The 19,065-nt window shown below is 41.6% G+C and overlaps 1 protein-coding gene across 1 annotated transcript in view; it reads left to right on the top strand.

The window, feature by feature from the left end:
• Positions 1 to 16,375, top strand: part of LOC133616074 (uncharacterized) — a 78,530-nt gene extending 62,155 nt beyond the window's left edge. The window contains exon 9 of the mRNA XM_061975134.1: positions 15,753 to 16,375. Within this exon, the coding sequence (XP_061831118.1) occupies positions 15,753 to 16,357 (605 nt within the window). The 3' untranslated portion in view covers positions 16,358 to 16,375. The remainder of the gene's footprint in view (positions 1 to 15,752) is intronic.
• The last annotated feature ends 2,690 nt before the right edge of the window (positions 16,376 to 19,065 follow it).

The following is a 19,065-nucleotide window of genomic DNA, read 5'->3' on the forward strand; positions in this document are numbered from 1 at the left end:
TCATGTACAAATATGATCCAGTGTAGGAGGTTGGTCAAACAACAAGTGTTCACAAAGTACAAGGAAGAAGAATTATGATAAACTGTTACTGTTAGTAATTGCTATTAATTGGAAAAGGGCTCCGATAAGCCTTGCATCTTCCGACTCCTTTGTAAAGAAAAAATGAAAATATGTAAAATATGTGATGTATCATATTGATACTGTATAGATGTTTGAAATAAATTATAACCAACCAACTAAACGAGTTGATGTGGAGGCACGTAAATAAGACCACCACAAAACGGTGCATCCTAAAGAGACGGTCAGAATGCGGTTTGAAGATGATCTGTAAAACATAATTTATGCAAAATTTTGACCAAAGAACCACCTTTACATATTATGTTATTTTATGTTAGAAAAATCATAATATGACCCCTTTAAGGCAGCACTTTTTATTAATAAGAGAACACCGTGGACCAGGCAGGCCTTGGTGAGTTAGTCGACTCAGACGTGTGGACATGATTGGGATCGATTTAAACGGGTTCCACTGTAATATCCATCCATCCATCCATTTTCTACCGTTTGTCCTTTTCGGGGTCGCGGGGAGTGCTGGAGCCTATCTCAGCTGCATTCGGGCGGAAGGCGGGGTACATCCTGGACAAGTCGCTATCTATTCACAGGACCAACACAGATAGACAGACAACATTCTGTAATAGTAACACACAAATGATTGTGTCTGTATAGCATTTATATACCATCAACTCAATCCAATTTAACTTTTACATTTCCCATGCTGGTGAATTCCCCTCCAGCCATCCTTGTTTATCTCACTCAGTGAGCTGCAGATGGAAAGTTAAAAACAGATGATGAGCAGGCTGTCTGCGTAAACATTGAAACCGTGTAATCATTCAAAAAACCTGTTTGTATGGACAGATGTCTGATTAGAGTAAATATTGATCATTTAGGCTGGATTATTTTAAATGTACGTAAGGTTTAATAAAAAAAAACCCAGCAGAGATATAGTGAGATGACAGAATAATTCAAGCATTACAAATGAATACATTGTCAAATAAGCTACATAGGTCAGTAAGTAGTAGTATACTCTTAGGCAGACAATGATCCAAACTGACATAAACATATCGGTAGTTGGCAAGGTCAGACATGCAGAATGATTTTGTGAGCTAGAAAATGCAAGCGTACCTGATTAAAAAGATTGGCAAGATGCCGACATTGAACTGGCACGGTACTCAGTCACCCTTTGCAACATTGTGCTTCAAAGTTTGGGGCGTCATTCTATCATGGATTTTTTCAATGCATATTCTATGTAATTTTCCCCCAAATTAAGCATTTTCAAACATAAACATGGCTACGTAAACTAAAAATATCAATACTACAGTACTATAGGCCGCTAGATGAGCCCACGGCTACTAATGTCAGTACAGCATATGTACTATGTTCTATTATTATGTCTACTATAGTTAAAGTACCAATGATTGTCACGTGGATTAAACAAGTGTAAAAGTAACTATGTCTATGTTATTTCATGTCTACAGTGCTCTCAAAAATATAGCAATACAAATCTAAAATGCATAATTATTAATTCCTTCTTTGCAGAAATGAATTTCCCACGGTCAGGCCCAGAACCAGTTAACAGCGATATACAAAGGTTTACTGTAGTTGTTTGGGTATCACTTACATTTTAACCGATACTAATACCAATTTGGTACTTTTGAAACAGTGCCCAGATCAGTACTAAAAAAATGAGAAACATTTTTGTTAATAAAAAAACAATGTTATCTTTACAGATTTTTTTGACATACACTTTGAACAATCTAGTAATTTAAATACTTCAACATTATTGATAAAATAATAACTAATTAATGCATTCAAAAGTAAGAAATAATTAAAATCCACAACTAATTGTGACAATTATAGCTGCAAAACCAGGAGCAATGCAGAACACAAATAACATGCAAAAAAACAACATTCTTGGTAGTAGCGTCTGGTTTGTAGCAGAATCCAAGATCATTTCTTCATGCTGTCTGCTATTTAACATCAGCATTGCCATTAGACACGTAATATTTGTAATCTGTGCCAATATTACAGCGGACATCAGTTAAAACAAGTTGTAAGGATCCGAAAATCCTGGTGTGACGTCATAGGTCAACCTGAAAAGTAATTCAGTTATCTCCGTTTTATTGGCCAATTCTATGATTCCGTCAGCATTTACGTTATCGTCGAAGTCATATGCCTTATTTTTTTTGGTAAGTTTAGTGATTATTGATTAGTCATACTAGCGCTGTGTCAAATAAAAAGTAGCAACCATGGTAAGATCCCAAACTTCTCGTAGACATGGTGTTTTTTTCACTCATTCGCTCTTCATTCGTTTCACGCGCGGCCCATTAATCTTTTTTTTTAATTATTGTATTTTCATGGCTGTGAGGAGCCATAAAAATCTAAATTAGATTATTTGTCCAGCCCTATTCAAGGTTATCCCCAAGTAGTCCTGGACGATATAGACCAAAACTGATATTCCGGTATTTTCTGGCCGAATGGCGATATACCATACAGGTAAAAGCCAGTAAATTAGAATATTTTGAAAAACTTGATTTATTTCAGTAATTGCATTCAAAAGGTGTAACTTGTACATTATATTTATTCATTGCACACAGACTGATGCATTCAAATGTTTATTTCATTTAATTTTGATGATTTGAAGTGGCAACAAATGAAAATCCAAAATTCCGTGTGTCACAAAATTAGAATATTACTTAAGGCTAATACAAAAAAGGGATTTTTAGAAATGTTGGCCAACTGAAAAGTATGAAAATGAAAAATATGAGCATGTACAATACTCAATACTTGGTTGGAGCTCCTTTTGCCTCAGTTACTGCGTTAATGCGGCGTGGCATGGAGTCGATGAGTTTCTGGCACTGCTCAGGTGTTATGAGAGCCCAGGTTGCTCTGATAGTGGCCTTCAACTCTTCTGCGTTTTTGGGTCTGGCATTCTGCATCTTCCTTTTCACAATACCCCACAGATTTTCTATGGGGCTAAGGTCAGGGGAGTTGGCGGGCCAATTTAGAACAGAAATACCATGGTCCGTAAACCAGGCACGGGTAGATTTTGCGCTGTGTGCAGGCGCCAAGTTTCCCAAACCATCACCCAACCATGCAAATTTTGCATTTCCTTTGGAAATCGAGGTCCCAGAGTCTGGAGGAAGACAGGAGAGGCACAGGATCCACGTTGCCTGAAGTCTAGTGTAAAGTTTCCACCATCAGTGATGGTTTGGGGTGCCATGTCATCTGCTGGTGTCGGTCCACTCTGTTTCCTGAGATCCAGGGTCAACGCAGCCGTCTACCAGCAAGTTTTAGAGCACTTCATGCTTCCTGCTGCTGACCTGCTCTATGGAGATGGAGATTTCAAGTTCCAACAGGACTTGGCGCCTGCACACAGCGCAAAATCTACCCGTGCCTGGTTTACGGACCATGGTATTTCTGTTCTAAATTGACCCGCCAACTCCCCTGACCTTAGCACCATAGAAAATCTGTGGGGTATTGTGAAAAGGAAGATGCAGAATGCCAGACCCAAAAACGCAGAAGAGTTGAAGGCCACTATCAGAGCAACCTGGGCTCTCATAACACCTGAGCAGTGCCAGAAACTCATCGACTCCATGCCACGCCGCATTAACGCAGTAATTGAGGCAAAAGGAGCTCCAACCAAGTATTGAGTATTGTACATGCTCATATTTTTCATTTTCATACTTTTCAGTTGGCCAACATTTCTAAAAATCCCTTTTTTGTATTAGCCTTAAGTAATATTGTAATTTTGTGACACACGGAATTTTGGATTTTCATTTGTTGCCACTTCAAATCATCAAAATTAAATGAAATAAACATTTGAATGCATCAGTCTGTGTGCAATGAATAAATATAATGTACAAGTTACACCTTTTGAATGCAATTACTGAAATAAATCAAGTTTTTCAAAATATTCTAATTTACTGGCTTTTACCTGTATATGCCGGTATCTCAAACAAAACGAGCAAAGTGCTTAAAGTTGCCTCAGTGTTTTATGGCTAAATAACCAGTGTTAAGAGTAAATAAATGATAAATGGGTTATACTTGTATAGCGCTTTTCTACCTTCAAGGTACGTACTCAAAGCGCTTTGACAGTATTTCCACATTCACCCATTCACACACACATTCACACACTGATGGCGGGAGCTGCCATGCAAGGCGCTAACCAGCAGCCATCAGGAGCAAGGGGTGAAGTGTCTTGCCCAAGGACACAACGGACGTGACTAGGATGGTAGAAGGTGGGGATTGAACCCCAGTAACCAGCAACCCTCCGATTGCTGGCACGGCCACTCTACCAACTTCGCCACGCCGTCCCAGAGTACCCAGATTAGGTTTTGCTGTAAGTAACAACATATTGTGTTGCTTATTTTTATAAAGTAATTTGTTAGCCGTTATTATGTCAAATAGGTTTTCGTTAATTTGATTCATTAATGTTAGGGTTATAGCTTCATGCTTGTGCGCGGGGATCGATCACTGCGGTGAAAGCACCAGCAGTGTTGTACCTCAGGGCTGCTGTTGCCGTGTTCAGGTCAGCAATAAAGTTTAAAATGAAAATCTCTTTGTGCCTTTTTACAAGATGTTACTTGCACAATATCACCCTCAAGCATTTGCTCGAGTTGGCTGTTTTTCCGGGTTGGTTACTACAGATCCCTGCTGATGATGGTTGCTTTGCTTACCTGAAATGCTGCACTTAACTTAGAACACACTGTTTCAGCTTCCATATTGACTAAAACAGACATAGGGAAAAGCAGAGTTAAAGCAGAAGAAGAGCACAAGGGGATAATTAATTTGCATTCAAATGCCTTTGAAAGAAAAAAATCCCTGTCTGCATTCAAGATAAGAGACAACAAAGAAAAACAAAGCATTAGCTAAGCCCGGCCAAGTATTTAATTAACAACAACCAAACACAATAAGTGTTGTAAATGCGTCATCAGTTGGTATCATGCATCTTTGCCAAAGTGACAAATAATTGCTAAACTTTGAATATGACATTTGTTTAATACCTTGTTTAAATAGTAATTGTTACGGTCAGCTGATATTGAAAAAATTGGTATTGATCTGATAGCAAGTAAAAAAAAGCGCCCATACTAACATGAAATTATTTTGCCTTTTAATTTATTGATCAAGATTGTTGCCAGAATAAAACACAGGGCACATATTTAAGGGAAACAAAAACAATTAAAGCTGCAAGCAGCGTTGGACGGGCCCGCGTATTTGGCAGGTGCTAGTCCTAAGTGTCCCAATACTTTTGTCTACTTTTAGTCTGAAGTGTCCCAAGACTTTTGTGTAGTGTACCTACCTTGTCTGCATTGTGTGGGCACGTTGGTGCTTCCTGCTTTTGAGCAGCCATCTTAAAAAAACAGCACCGCAGGAGCATCAGTGCAGCGGGTCTTTGAAGGGTCATAAAATCAAAACCGGAGCAGGTATCACAACTCTTTCACCAACTTTTAATCAGAAGGGTTCAATCTCTCTCCTGTGTTAGTTTGAAGCCGAAACAACAAACGCGCTCAGAGGAGATAATGTTTGAAGAAAGGGGACGGGTTTTTACAAAAATGTTGTGTTGAAGGGGGAATAGCAAACTTCCTGTATATTTTTGCTGGGGGTTGTCAATTTATGAAATGTAGGTCTAAGTGAGCCCTACATGGAGGTTTTTGTTTCATCTCTCTCCGACCTTCCCAGTGGGAGTTACAGGCAGTTTTGTGAGATTTTTCATCGGAGGAGCAGTTTTTTGTGCGTTTTATAAAAAAAATTGCTGTAGAGCACAATTTTTAGATTTGGGGTTAGGTTTTTTCATTAGATCACAGTTTTAGCCAGTCCTGATGTGTGTGTTCAGTTTGGTGAGTTTTGAAGCATGTTAAGGGGGTCAAATTACAGCTCAAAGAGGCAAAAGTGACTGTTTTTAGTACTTTTTTGTCTTGAAGGGGGAATTGCCAACTTCCTGTAGATTTTAGCCCGATAATGTACCATTATGAAAGTTAGGTCTGAGTCAGACCTACATAGAGGTTTTTGTTTCATGTCTTTCCGACCTTCCTAGTGGGAGTTACAGGCAGTCTAGTTTTTGTTTTTCCTAGGGGGCGCTAGAGCGCAATTTTGATTTTTGCGGTTCAGTTTTTTTATTAAAAGACAATTTTCGCAGGTCCTGATGGGTGGGTCAAATATGGTGAGTTTTGAAGCATGTTAAGTGGGTCAAATTAGTGCTCAAAGAGGCGGCGGAAGAATAATAAAGAATTAAAGCTGCAAGCAGCGTTGTTCGGGCCCGCGTATTTGGCAGGTGCTAGTCCTAAGTGTCCCAATACTTTTGTCTACTTTTAGTCTGAAGTGTCCCAAGACTTTTGTCTAGTGTACCTACCTTGTCTGCATTGTGTGGGCACGTTGGTGCTTCCTGCTTTTGAGCAGCCATCTTAAAAAAACAGCACCGCAGGAGCATCAGTGCAGCGGGTCTTTGAAGGGTCATAAAATCAAAACCGGAGCAGGTATCACAACTCTTTCACCAACTTTTAATCAGAAGGGTTCAATCTCTCTCCTGTGTTAGTTTGAAGCCGAAACAACAAACGCGCTCAGAGGAGATAATGTTTGAAGAAAGGGGACAGGTTTTTACAAAAATGTTGTGTTGAAGGGGGAATAGCAAACTTCCTGTATATTTTTGCTGGGGGTTGTCAATTTATGAAATGTAGGTCTAAGTGAGACCTACATAGAGGTTTTTGTTTCATCTCTCTCCGACCTTCCCAGTGGGAGTTACAGGCAGTTTTGTAAGATTTTTCATCGGAGGAGCAGTTTTTTGTGCGTTGTATAAAAAAATTGCTGTAGAGCACAATTTTTAGATTTGGGGTTAGGTTTTTTCATTAGATCACATTTTTAGCCAGTCCTGATGTGTGTGTTCAGTTTGGTGAGTTTTGAAGCATGTTAAGGGGGTCAAATTACAGCTCAAAGAGGCAAAAGTGACTGTTTTTAGTACTTTTTTGTCTTGAAGGGGGAATTGCCAACTTCCTGTAGATTTTAGCCCGAGAATGTACCATTATGAAAGTTAGGTCTGAGTCAGACCTACATAGAGGTTTCTTCCTAGTGGGAGTTACAGGCAGTCTAGTTTTTTTTTTTCCTAGGGGGCGCTAGAGCGCAATTTTGATTTTTGCGGTTCAGTTTTTTTATTAAAAGACAATTTTCGCAGGTCCTGATGGGTGGGTCAAATATGGTGAGTTTTGAAGCATGTTAAGTGGGTCAAATTAGTGCTCAAAGAGGCGGCGGAAGAATAATAAAGAATAAAGAATAAAACGAACGAATAACAATAGGTCCTTATGTCCCATTGCATAAGGACTCCCTGTGGGAGTCCTTTTGCAATGGGCCATTGCGGGCCCTAATAAATACACTATTAATGCAACAATATGACACTATTAACAAAACAATACAAATATCCCCATGGATTATATATAATCATTAGGGTGAAATAAATAGAGAAAAAACAAAAACTACTATTGGCTGGCATTCAAACTCTCTATGCACCAAAGCCATAAACTCTAAATCATAACGACAACGAAAAAAATCCTCATGCTTGTATGGGCCTGATACTAATTTACCAGTTGTGCCTACCGCCCGAATGCAGCTGAGATAGGCTGCAGCACCCCCGCGACCCCGAAAGGGACAAGCGGTAGAAAATAGATGGATGGATGGCTCCAACCGTAATGTGCTGCTAAGCTGTTAGTATTCGGGACATGTGCCGAAACTCATTACCATAGATGCCAATTAGAGATGCGCGGATAGGCAATTTATTTCATCCGCAACCGCGTCAGAAAGTCGTCAACCATCCGCCATCCACCCGATGTAACGTTTGATCAGAACTGCACCCGCCCGCCATCCGCCCGCCATCCGCCCGATCTAATATAGATGATGCAAGGCATTAGTGAGCCTGCCAACTACTCCGGTTTTCCCGTAATTCGTACGGTTTTCATCAACCTATTCCGGGTTTTTCATTAATTAAAAAAAAAAAAAAGGGTGAAAACTACGCGAATTGCACCTTGTGCAGACAAGATTTTTCGATCGGACACGGAGGAATTAGGGATGTAAAAGACCACGTTGGGACAAAAAAACACAAGTCTAATGCCGTTGCTAGCGATACAAGTGGAAAACTTTCAACGTTTTTCGTCGCCCAAACAGATTCTTTGGATGTGATAAATGCCGAAGTTTTATTTACGGAGGCAATAATTGAGCATGGATTTCCAATCGCACTGGCTGATCACATGGGACAGTTAAATGTTTGTCATGCAACCTTTAAAAATCATTACGCGGTGATCGCGGTCCCAAAAATAAACTTTTCTTGCATGATAATGTCCAGAAAAATTCGCTTTATATTACTATAGAGTCCTTTTAACGAATGAGTTTGATGGTTTATCACAAACCTTAAATGAAAGAAGTCCTTTGTTCTCCTGCACCATGGCCTTGCTTCGTGTTTGGTGCGCACGCTTTATAACCTCACTGAGGTTATAAAGCTTTTGCCTGTTAAAGAAAGGAGACTGATCCAACGCAGCACAGACTTTCGCGTGCCACGCTGTCACGACCCAGACGCACACCAGTGCGCAATCATATGGGAGCCGCGCTAAGCGCACCTCCAAGCGCGTCTCGCTGCCGGCGACGGACGGGTATATGGGCCCGACGCTCCAGCGCCATCCATTTTCAGGGCTAGTTGATTCGGCAGGTGGGTTGTTACACACTCCTTAGCGGGTTCCGACTTCCATGGCCACCGTCCTGCTCTCTATATCAACCAGGGTGAGCCCCACCCCTTTCGTGAGCGCACTGCGCGCGGAGTGACCCCTGTTACGCGCCCCCCGGCAACAGGGGTGGCGGGCAGGTAAGCTGCGCGGGCGGAGCGCGCGGAGTGACCCCTGTTACGAGCCCCCGGCCACAGGGGTGGCGGGCAGGTAAGCTGCTTACCTGCTGCGCGTGACGCCGGCCGCGGCGAAGGCGGACGAGGCGGGGTGTCGGTGCGGTGGGCGCGGTAGTGACCCTGGACGTGCGTCGGGCCCTTCTCGCGGATCGCCTCAGCTACGGCTCCCGGTGGGGCCCTCTCGGGGGAAGGGGCCTCGGTCCCGGACCCCGGCGAGGCGTCCCTTCTCCGCTCCGTAAAAGTGTCCATCTCTTTTCTTTTTTTTTCTTCTGTTGTGGCATATGCAGCAGGTGCCTGCTCGTTTTTCGTATGTGGGTAACAACATTTAACTATGTATATATATTTCCGAATTGGTTTAACTGCCACCCGCAAAAAAAAAAAAAAAAAAAAAAAAAATATATATATATCTAATTAATCCACCCGACCCGACCCGCGCGCGGATAAAATCTTATTTTTTTTAATTTCATCCGCCCGATCCGCGGATAATCCGCGGACTCCGCGGTTGTGTCCGCAAACCGCGCATCTCTAATGCCAATGTAAACGGTAGTAACCAGACTGACAAGCTAGTACATTAATATTTATTTTTAATTTATAGTTACTATTATTTCAGTGGCACAGAAATGAGGTATACATTAAGTACAGACGAACCTCAACATACGAACTTAATTGGTTCTTGAAATATGGTTAATAAACAGAAAAGTTCATATATTGAAGCAACTTTGTCCGTAAGAAACAATGTAAACATGAATAATGAATTCCAGCCTCAAAAAAAGTCCATATTTTAGTAAAAGTTTGTACAGTTTGAACATAATATAAAGCTCTAAATAGTACTGTATATCAAACAAACATAACAAGAAGGAGGGTGGATCAAGGTTGTATTTAATAACAAAGCCAAAACAGCTAGCCCTGCCTACATAGACGCACACACACACAGTTTGAGATTGCACGCCTCCATTAACTTTAACAGCCGGGTCGCTACAATGATTAGAAATGAAAAATAAAATCCACTTTACCTTTTTGGTCAATCTTCTTTGCGTGCTGCGTAAGGGAGGTGGTGGGGCAGTGTCGACAACACTGTGGGTACTTCCTGAATGTTTCAAATGACACGCCGCTTGTTCATTGCTTTCTTTGGACTCATATTGAGCTCGCAAAACTAAAGAAAAAAGGCTGTAAAAATGCTAAAAAAAAATTTTAAAAAATTATACGTTGAAAGTCAGAGCATGGGTTGACGTCACAGTTAAGAACATTCCAGTTAGGAGGTTCGAAATCAAGATGGCCACATCCGCAAAAGCTATTATTGCACTATATACAGGTAAAAGCCAGTAAATTAGAATATTTTGAAAAACTTGATTTATTTCAGTAATTGCATTCAAAAGGTGTAACTTGTACATTATATTTATTCATTGCACACAGACTGATGCATTCAAATGTTTATTTCATTTAATTTTGATGATTTGAAGTGGCAACAAATGAAAATCCAAAGTTCCGTGTGTCACAAAATTAGAATATTACTTAAGGCTAATACAAAAAAGGGATTTTTAGAAATGTTGGCCAGCTGAAAAGTATGAAAATGAAAAATATGAGCATGTACAATACTCAATACTTGGTTGGAGCTCCTTTTGCCTCAATTACTGCGTTAATGCGGCGTGGCATGGAGTCGATGAGTTTCTGGCACTGCTCAGGTGTTATGAGAGCCCAGGTTGCTCTGATAGTGGCCTTCAACTCTTCTGCGTTTTTGGGTCTGGCATTCTGCATCTTCCTTTTCACAATACCCCACAGATTTTCTATGGGGCTAAGGTCAGGGGAGTTGGGGGGCCAATTTAGAACAGAAATACCATGGTCCGTAAACCAGGCACGGGTAGATTTTGCGCTGTGTGCAGGCGCCAAGTCCTGTTGGAACTTGAAATCTCCATCTCCATAGAGCAGGTCAGCAGCAGGAAGCATGAAGTGCTCTAAAACTTGCTGGTAGACGGCTGCGTTGACCCTGGATCTCAGGAAACAGAGTGGACCGTCCTGTCATGTTTTCTGACGAAAGCAAATTTTGCATTTCCTTTGGAAATCGAGGTCCCAGAGTCTGGAGGAAGACAGGAGAGGCACAGGATCCACGTTGCCTGAAGTCTAGTGTAAAGTTTCCACCATCAGTGATGGTTTGGGGTGCCATGTCATCTGCTGGTGTCGGTCCACTCTGTTTCCTGAGATCCAGGGTCAATGCAGCCGTCTACCAGCAAGTTTTAGAGCACTTCATGCTTCCTGCTGCTGACCTGCTCTATGGAGATGGAGATTTCAAGTTCCAACAGGACTTGGCGCCTGCACACAGCGCAAAATCTACCCGTGCTTGGTTTACGGACCATGGTATTTCTGTTCTAAATTGGCCCGCCAACTCCCCTGACCTTAGCACCATAGAAAATCTGTGGGGTATTGTGAAAAGGAAGATGCAGAATGCCAGACCCAAAAACGCAGAAGAGTTGAAGGCCACTATCAGAGCAACCTGGGCTCTCATAACACCTGAGCAGTGCCAGAAACTCATCGACTCCATGCCACGCCGCATTAACGCAGTAATTGAGGCAAAAGGAGCTCCAACCAAGTATTGAGTATTGTACATGCTCATATTTTTCATTTTCATACTTTTCAGTTGGCCAACATTTCTAAAAATCCCTTTTTTGTATTAGCCTTAAGTAATATTCTAATTTTGTGACACACGGAATTTTGGATTTTCATTTGTTGCCACTTCAAATCATCAAAATTAAATGAAATAAACATTTGAATGCATCAGTCTGTGTGCAATGAATAAATACAATGTACAAGTTACACCTTTTGAATGCAATTACTGAAATAAATCAAGTTTTTCAAAATATTCTAATTTACTGGCTTTTACCTGTATATATTATATATAAATATAAACAACTTATAGAAAATATGAACACCTTCTTAGTGGTGTGAAGATTCATTTTAACAACGATTTGATTTGATATATCGATTCAGTATTTTTTTTAGCAAAAAAATAAACTACTGGACACTGCAGGTTTCCTATATTTCTGTTATTTCTTGTATAGGGGAGTTAGATATAAATAAATGATGGATAAAAAAAGCAAGAAAACAACAATTAATGGCCAATGCATTCACATCTAATTTGAATAAAGTGCAACCAACATTTTAGGTTGAATCAACAAGAGGAAACGTTTTCTGCTGTCATTTTCAATAATTGAGCAATTTTCAATAAAAGTACAGTAATCATCATTTTAAAAATAGATTTAGTTCCCTGACCCGGCCATAGAGTATCTGTTCTCCCCCCTGGCGTCGCCGATGAAGGACAGCGTCCCAGGTATGCGGAGGCATGTATGCCACCTCATCCCTGTTGATGGTGTTGGTTTCCATAGCTTCCCTTCATCCATTTATTTTGTTTATTTGTTTCTCAAGAAATTACTTCTCTTTGTTTTCCGGAAGTTGGTGCGTCGCCGTAACTTGCTCCGCTGTCACTTCCATTGTGTCAGTCCCATCTTTTGTAGCTTAAAGTTGTGTTGTGTCATTTTATTTGTCGTGGCTTTTTGCAACCGCGCTGTAGCGGAAAGTTTTTGTGTTGTAATTTATGATATTGTCTTGTGGCATTTGCAATGACCTTTCGCGACCACCGTGGGGCATTTTTGTTTTGATGACTTAACGTTTAATGTTCTTATCATTAAATTGATAAAATCGATCGTTTCCTTTTTGAAACGATCTTGGATCGATACCTATCTTCCAGAAGGCAAACTTGCTGAGCACAGATTGATATACAAACCCTGTTTCCATATGAGTTGGGAAATTGTGTTAGATGTAAATATAAACGGAATACAATGATTTGCAAATCATTTTCAACCCATATTCAGGTGAATATGCTACAAAGACAACATATTTGATGTTCAAACTGATAAACATTTTTTTTTTTGCAAATAATCATTAACTTTAGAATTTGATGCCTGCAACACGTGACAAAGAAGTTGGGAACGGTGGCAATAAATACTGATAAAGTTGAGGAATGCTCATCAAACACTTATTTGGAACATCCCACAGGTGTGCAGGCTAATTGGGAACAGGTGGGTGCCATGATTGGGTATAAAAACAGCTTCCCAAAAAAAGCTCAGTCTTTCACAAGAAAGGATGGGGCGAGGTACACCCCGTTGTCCACAACTGCGTGAGGAAATAGTCAAACAGTTTGAGAACAACGTTTCTCAAAGTGCAATTGCAAGAAATTTAGGGATTTCAACATCTACGGTCCATAATATCATCAAAAGGTTCAGAGAATCTGGAGAAATCACTCCACGGAAACAGCATGGCCGGAAACCAACATTGAATGACCGTGACCTTCGATCCCTCAGACGGCACTGTATCAAAAACCGACATCAATCTCTAAAGGATATCACCACATGGGCTCAGGAACACTTCAGAAAACCACTGTCACTAAATACAGTTTGTCGCTACATCTGTAAGTGCAAGTTAAAGCTCTACTATGCAAAGCGAAAGCCATTTATCAACAACATCCAGAAACGCCGCCGGCTTCTCTGGGCCCGAGATCATCTAAGATGGACTCATGCAAAGTGGAAAAGTGTTCTGTGGTGTGACGAGTCCACATTTCAAATTGTTTTTGAAAATATTCGACATCGTGTCATCCGGACCAAAGGGGAAGCGAACCATCCAGACTGTTATCGACGCAAAGTTCAAAGGCCAGCATGTGTGATGGTATGGGTGTGCATTAGTGCCCAAGACATGGGTAACTTACACATCTGTGAAGGCACCATTAATGCTGAAAGGTACATACAGGTTTTGGAACAACATATGCTGCCATCTAAGCGCCGTCTTTTTCATAGACGCCCCTGCTTATTTCAGCAAGGCAATGCCAAGCCACATTCAGCACGTGTTACAACAGCGTGGCTTCGTTAAAAAAAGAGTGCGGGTACTTTCCTGGCCCGCCTGCAGTCCAGACCTGTCTCCCATCGAAAATGTGTGGCACATTATGAAGCGTAAAATACGACAGCGGAAACCCCGGACTGTTGAACGACTGAAGCTCTCCATAAAACAAGAATGGGAAAGAATTCCACTTTCAAAGCTTCAACAATTAGTTTCCTCAGTTCCCAATCGTTTATTGAGTGTTGTTAAAAGAAAAGGTGATGAATCACAGTGGTGAACATGCCCTTACCCAACTACTTTGGCACGTGTTGCAGCCATGAAATTCTAACTTAATTATTATTTGCCAAAAAAGTTTATGAGTTTGAACATCAAATATCTTGTCTTTGTAGTGCATTCAATTGAATATGGGTTGAAAAGGATTTTGCAAATCATTGTATTCCGTTTATATTTACATCTAACACAATTTTCCAACTCATATGGAAACAGGGTTTGTACTTGAAATTTAGGACTATAAATCAATATATCGATCAATCGCTACACCCCTACTCCTTCTGCAACCTACAAACACGGCGAATGAAGAGGAAACACACATGCTATTGCTAGCTAAGTAGAACATAAAAAACACATGACAAAAGTAATTTACACGACAGTAACATAGCCATATATAAATGTCCAACAATACATTCTATATGGCTGATTTAGTGCTACAGTAATAGTCAGAAGTGATAATAACGGATAATACAGAAGTTTCTATTATTGTTGGAGCCTTCCAGCTGAAATTTCCAACTATCAATCAATCAATCAATCTTTATTTATATAGCCCTAAATCACAAGTGTCTCAAAGGGCTGCACAAGCCACAACGACATCCTCGGTACAAAGCCCACATACGGGCAAGGAAAAACTCACCCCAGTGGGACGTCGATGTGAATGACTATGAGAAACCTTGGAGAGGACCGCATATGTGGGTAACCCCCCCCCTCTAGGGGAGACCGAAAGCAATGGATGTCGAGTGGGTCTGACATAATAATTGTGAGAGTCCAGTCCATAGTGGATCCAACATAATAGTAAGAGTCCAGTCCATAGTGGGGCCAGCAGGACACCATCCCGAGCGGAGACGGGTCAGCAGCGTAGAGATGTTCCCCCCCCCCCCCCTCAAGGAAAAGGGGAGCAGAGGAGAAAAGAAAAGAAACGGCAGATCAACTGGTCTAACAGGGGGGCTATTTAAAGGCTAGAGTATACAAATGAGTTTTAAGATGGGACTTAAATGTTTCTACTGAGGTAGCATCTCTAACTGTTACCGGGAGGGCATTCCATAGTACTGGAGCCCGAATAGAAAACGCTCTATAGCCCGCAGACTTTTTTTGGGCTCTGGGAATCACTAATAAGCCGGAGTTCTTTGAACGCAGATTTCTTGCCGGGACATATGGTACAATGCAATCGACAAGATAGGACGGAGCTAGACCGTGTAGTATTTTATACGTAAGTAGTAAAACCTTAAAGTCACTTCTTAAGTGCACAGGAAGCCAGTGCAGGTGAGCCAGTATAGGCGTAATATGATCAAACTTTCTTGTTCTTGTCAAAAGTCTAGCAGCCGCTAGGAACTGGAAATTCTGACTTCCCAGTACCAAGGCAACGCACCATAAAAGCAACCCAGTGCTGACTGAATGAGCACCGGCGATCGTTTAGGCCGCCCACAATGGCAATGCTCCCAGACACAAAATGGTTGGGCTGCGAGGCACACAATTGGTGGATGAAACGTCCGTACACGAAACAAGCTTTGTACACCGAAGCATATTTTTATTTGGTCTGGTTGTAAACTGAAAAGTTTGTTAAATGAGATGTTCGTAAAAACGAGGTTCCACTGTATAGTTCTCACCAAGTCTTTTTTATTCTACTAAATCTTTTTGTCATTGTCTTTTTGTCTGTTTTTCGGACTAGGCTACACAATGGCCACCAAACTGAGAAGACACATCAAATCTTCTCACTTGGCAGAGAAGCCACACAGCTGTCACTGCGGTGCCTCCTTCTCTCTAAGACAAAGTTTATTGAGGCACCAAGCGCAGCATCAGTCACACTGGAAAACACAGGAGGTGACAGAACCAGCTCGGAAAGAATTAACAGCGGTAAGTTTTACTCATCCAAAGCCAGTCAAAGGCAGACCCAAGAAAAACCCAGTCCCTCAAGGAGATGAACCGATGCAGAGAAAAGGACGGGGAAAGAAGAATGAAAATGACGCAGAGAATGTAGTGAGAAGATTTGAGATTTCAACAGCCGAGGGGCAAGATGGAGAGGCTTCAAGTGACACCCAGCACACAGTGTATGTTCACAAGGACCATGTGACTACACACAGCTACGATCCCCTGCTCCTCACATCAGACAGCTTGCATTCAGGAGCAGGACAGAAGCTGGTAAAGGTGGTAATATCAGAAGGTGTAGAGCAATGCATTGTGGTCCAAGAGCAGCAGACTGTAGAAGAGCTGATGATCATACAGGAGGAGGAACTCTGCTCTGTGGCCCAAACTGTTGAGATAAACACATTGTAGCCTGCATGTCAACCACATCTGGCGTTCATTAGGCCATCACAGGACACTAAACACCGTTGATTTGATCAAGTGTAACAGCCACTGAAAGTATCCGTTTTTGTCCCCATCATTATCAATTTTCAAAAAGTTGCAATCCTAAAGATCTTCATGCAGGACTCAGTTTGAAATAAATTGTGCTCTACTGATGCCCGTATTTTCCGCACTATAAGGCGCACCGGATTATTAGCCGCACCTTCAATGAATGGCATATTTCATAACTTTGTCCACCAATAAGCCGCCCCGGACTATAAGCCGCGCCTACGCTGCACTAAAGGGAATGTCAAAAAAACAGTCAGATAGGTCAGTCAAACTTTAATAATATATTAAAAACCAGCGTTCTAACAACTCTGTTCACTCCCAAAATGTACGCAAATGTGCAATCACAAACATAGTAAAATTCAAAATAGTGCAGAGCAATAGCAACATAATGTTGCTCGAACGTTAATGTCACAACACACAAAATAAACATAGCGCTCACTTTCTGAAGTTATTCTTCATTCGTAAATCCTTAGTCTTCGGTGTCCGAAGTGAAAAGTTGGGCAAATGTGGGATCCAAAATGGCCGGTTCCGTCTCGTCGAAGTCATCGGAGTCAGTGTCACTGTTATCCAGCAGTTCTGTGAATCCTGCCTTCCGGAAAGCTCGGACCACAGTTGTGACCGAAATATCTGCCCAGGCATTTACGATCCACTGGCAGATGTTGGCGTCGTCTGGCGCTGCCTCCCTGTCTTAGTGAAGGTGTGTTCGCCTTCTGTCATCCATTGTTCCCACGCAGTTAGCAGTCTAGCTTCGAATGCCCTGTTGACACCAATATCTAGCGGCTGGAGGTCTTTTGTCAATCCACCCGGAATGACGGCGAGTATTGAATTAAGCGCGTAAGCGTGTCTCTTAATGTGGTGTTATGAGCTAGCAAATATAACAACTACACTACCCAGCATGCAACGATAGTTACGAGCATGCGCGGTAGCCCTGAGAAGCGTTGTATGCTGGCAGTTAGAATGTGGTTATGAGCACGCTGTGAGTAAACGTTGAGAACTCAGTTAACACGCCTCGTCTGCATTATTTATAATTAGACAGACAACACACTTAATAGGAGCCATTTTGGGGTCTTTACATAAACACACAAATGGAAATGAAACGTCACATATCCCAGCATGCACCGCGCGCTTCTTCGTCATCCACTGTTCCCACGCAGTTAGCAGTCTAGCTTCGAATGCCCTGTTGACACCAATATCTAGCGGCTGGAGGTCTTTTGTCAATCCACCCGGAATGACGGCGAGTATTGAATTAAGCGCGTAAGTGTGTCTCTTAATGTGATGTTATGAGCTAGCAAATATAACAACTACACTACCCAGCATGCAACGATAGTTACGAGCATGCGCGGTAGCCCTGAGAAGCGTTGTATGCTGGCAGTTAGAATGTGGTTATGAGCACGCTGTGAGTAAACTCCGTTAACACGCCTCGTCTGCATTATTTATAATTAGACAGACAACACACTTAATAGGAGCCATTTTGGGGTCTTTACATAAACACACAAATGGAAATGAAACGTCACATATCCCAGCATGCACCGCGCCCTTCTTCTTCTTCCGGGGGCGGGTGGTTGCTTACAGTACAAGAAGAAGCGCTTCCTGTTCTATGGGGGCGGGTGCTTACCTTGGCGGTTGCTTGCGTAGAAGAAGAAGCGCTTCCTGCTCTACCGGGAAAAAAGATGGCGGCTGTTTACCGAAGTTGCGAGAACGAAACTTTATGAAAATGAATCTTAATATTTATCCATATATAAAGCGCACCGGGTTAAAAGCCGCACTGTCAGCTTTTGAGTAAATTTGTGGTTTTTAGGTGCGGCTAATGGTGCGGAAAATACGGTAAGTACATTTTCAGCAAAAGTTGGAACTTTCATTTAAATTGATGTCAGACAGGTAGACCAACCATGCGACTAATGTTGATTGGCGTTCATCCCCTTTTTGTTCTTTTTATAATCTCTAATGTCTGCGTAAAACGTTGGAAAATGAGGACCTCAGTTAAAAGTGTAATTGCCTCATTATGTTTTTATATTTATTAATACATTTGCCTTTTAAAACATTTTGAAATCCACAAATGGATTTGAGCTCGTGCCCACAATGCAGGTGCACTGATCTGCGCAGAGTCGGCACGATTCCATGTGCATGCACGCAATGTGTGAAAATAACTATAGAATGCGATCGCTCAAGCAAATTCTTCATGATAATTGACACAATTCATAATTAATCAAATGGAAAGACTCCAAACCATCTTAACATCAACATTTAATTAACCGCTGAAAGAAAATAATCCACAAAATCAGGGAAATGACAGTAATACATTGGTATAAAAATTCTTAGACAATAAAACGTGAGTAAGCCCTCATTCCGCACACACATGCCCAGCTGGACCCCCGTGGTGGTGCTCAAACACCCGGCCTTTTGCCTTGCGTGAGAAAAGTGCCCTCTTTCTTCATTGATAGAGAATACAAATTACTCTGTCAATTCCCCCCCCAATATGTTTTTACATTTGACGGTACACATATTTGAGTTATTGTGAAAATTCCCCTAAAATGTCTGTGCACGTGCATGTTCTACAGTGTGGAACACGTAAACTAAAATCCACCACAATCGGTTCCACGACAGATTACAGCACCTCCAATGTGTTCCAA

This window comes from Nerophis lumbriciformis, linkage group LG15 (genome assembly GCF_033978685.3).
Source record: "Nerophis lumbriciformis linkage group LG15, RoL_Nlum_v2.1, whole genome shotgun sequence".
Taxonomy (NCBI): Eukaryota; Metazoa; Chordata; class Actinopteri; order Syngnathiformes; family Syngnathidae; genus Nerophis; species Nerophis lumbriciformis.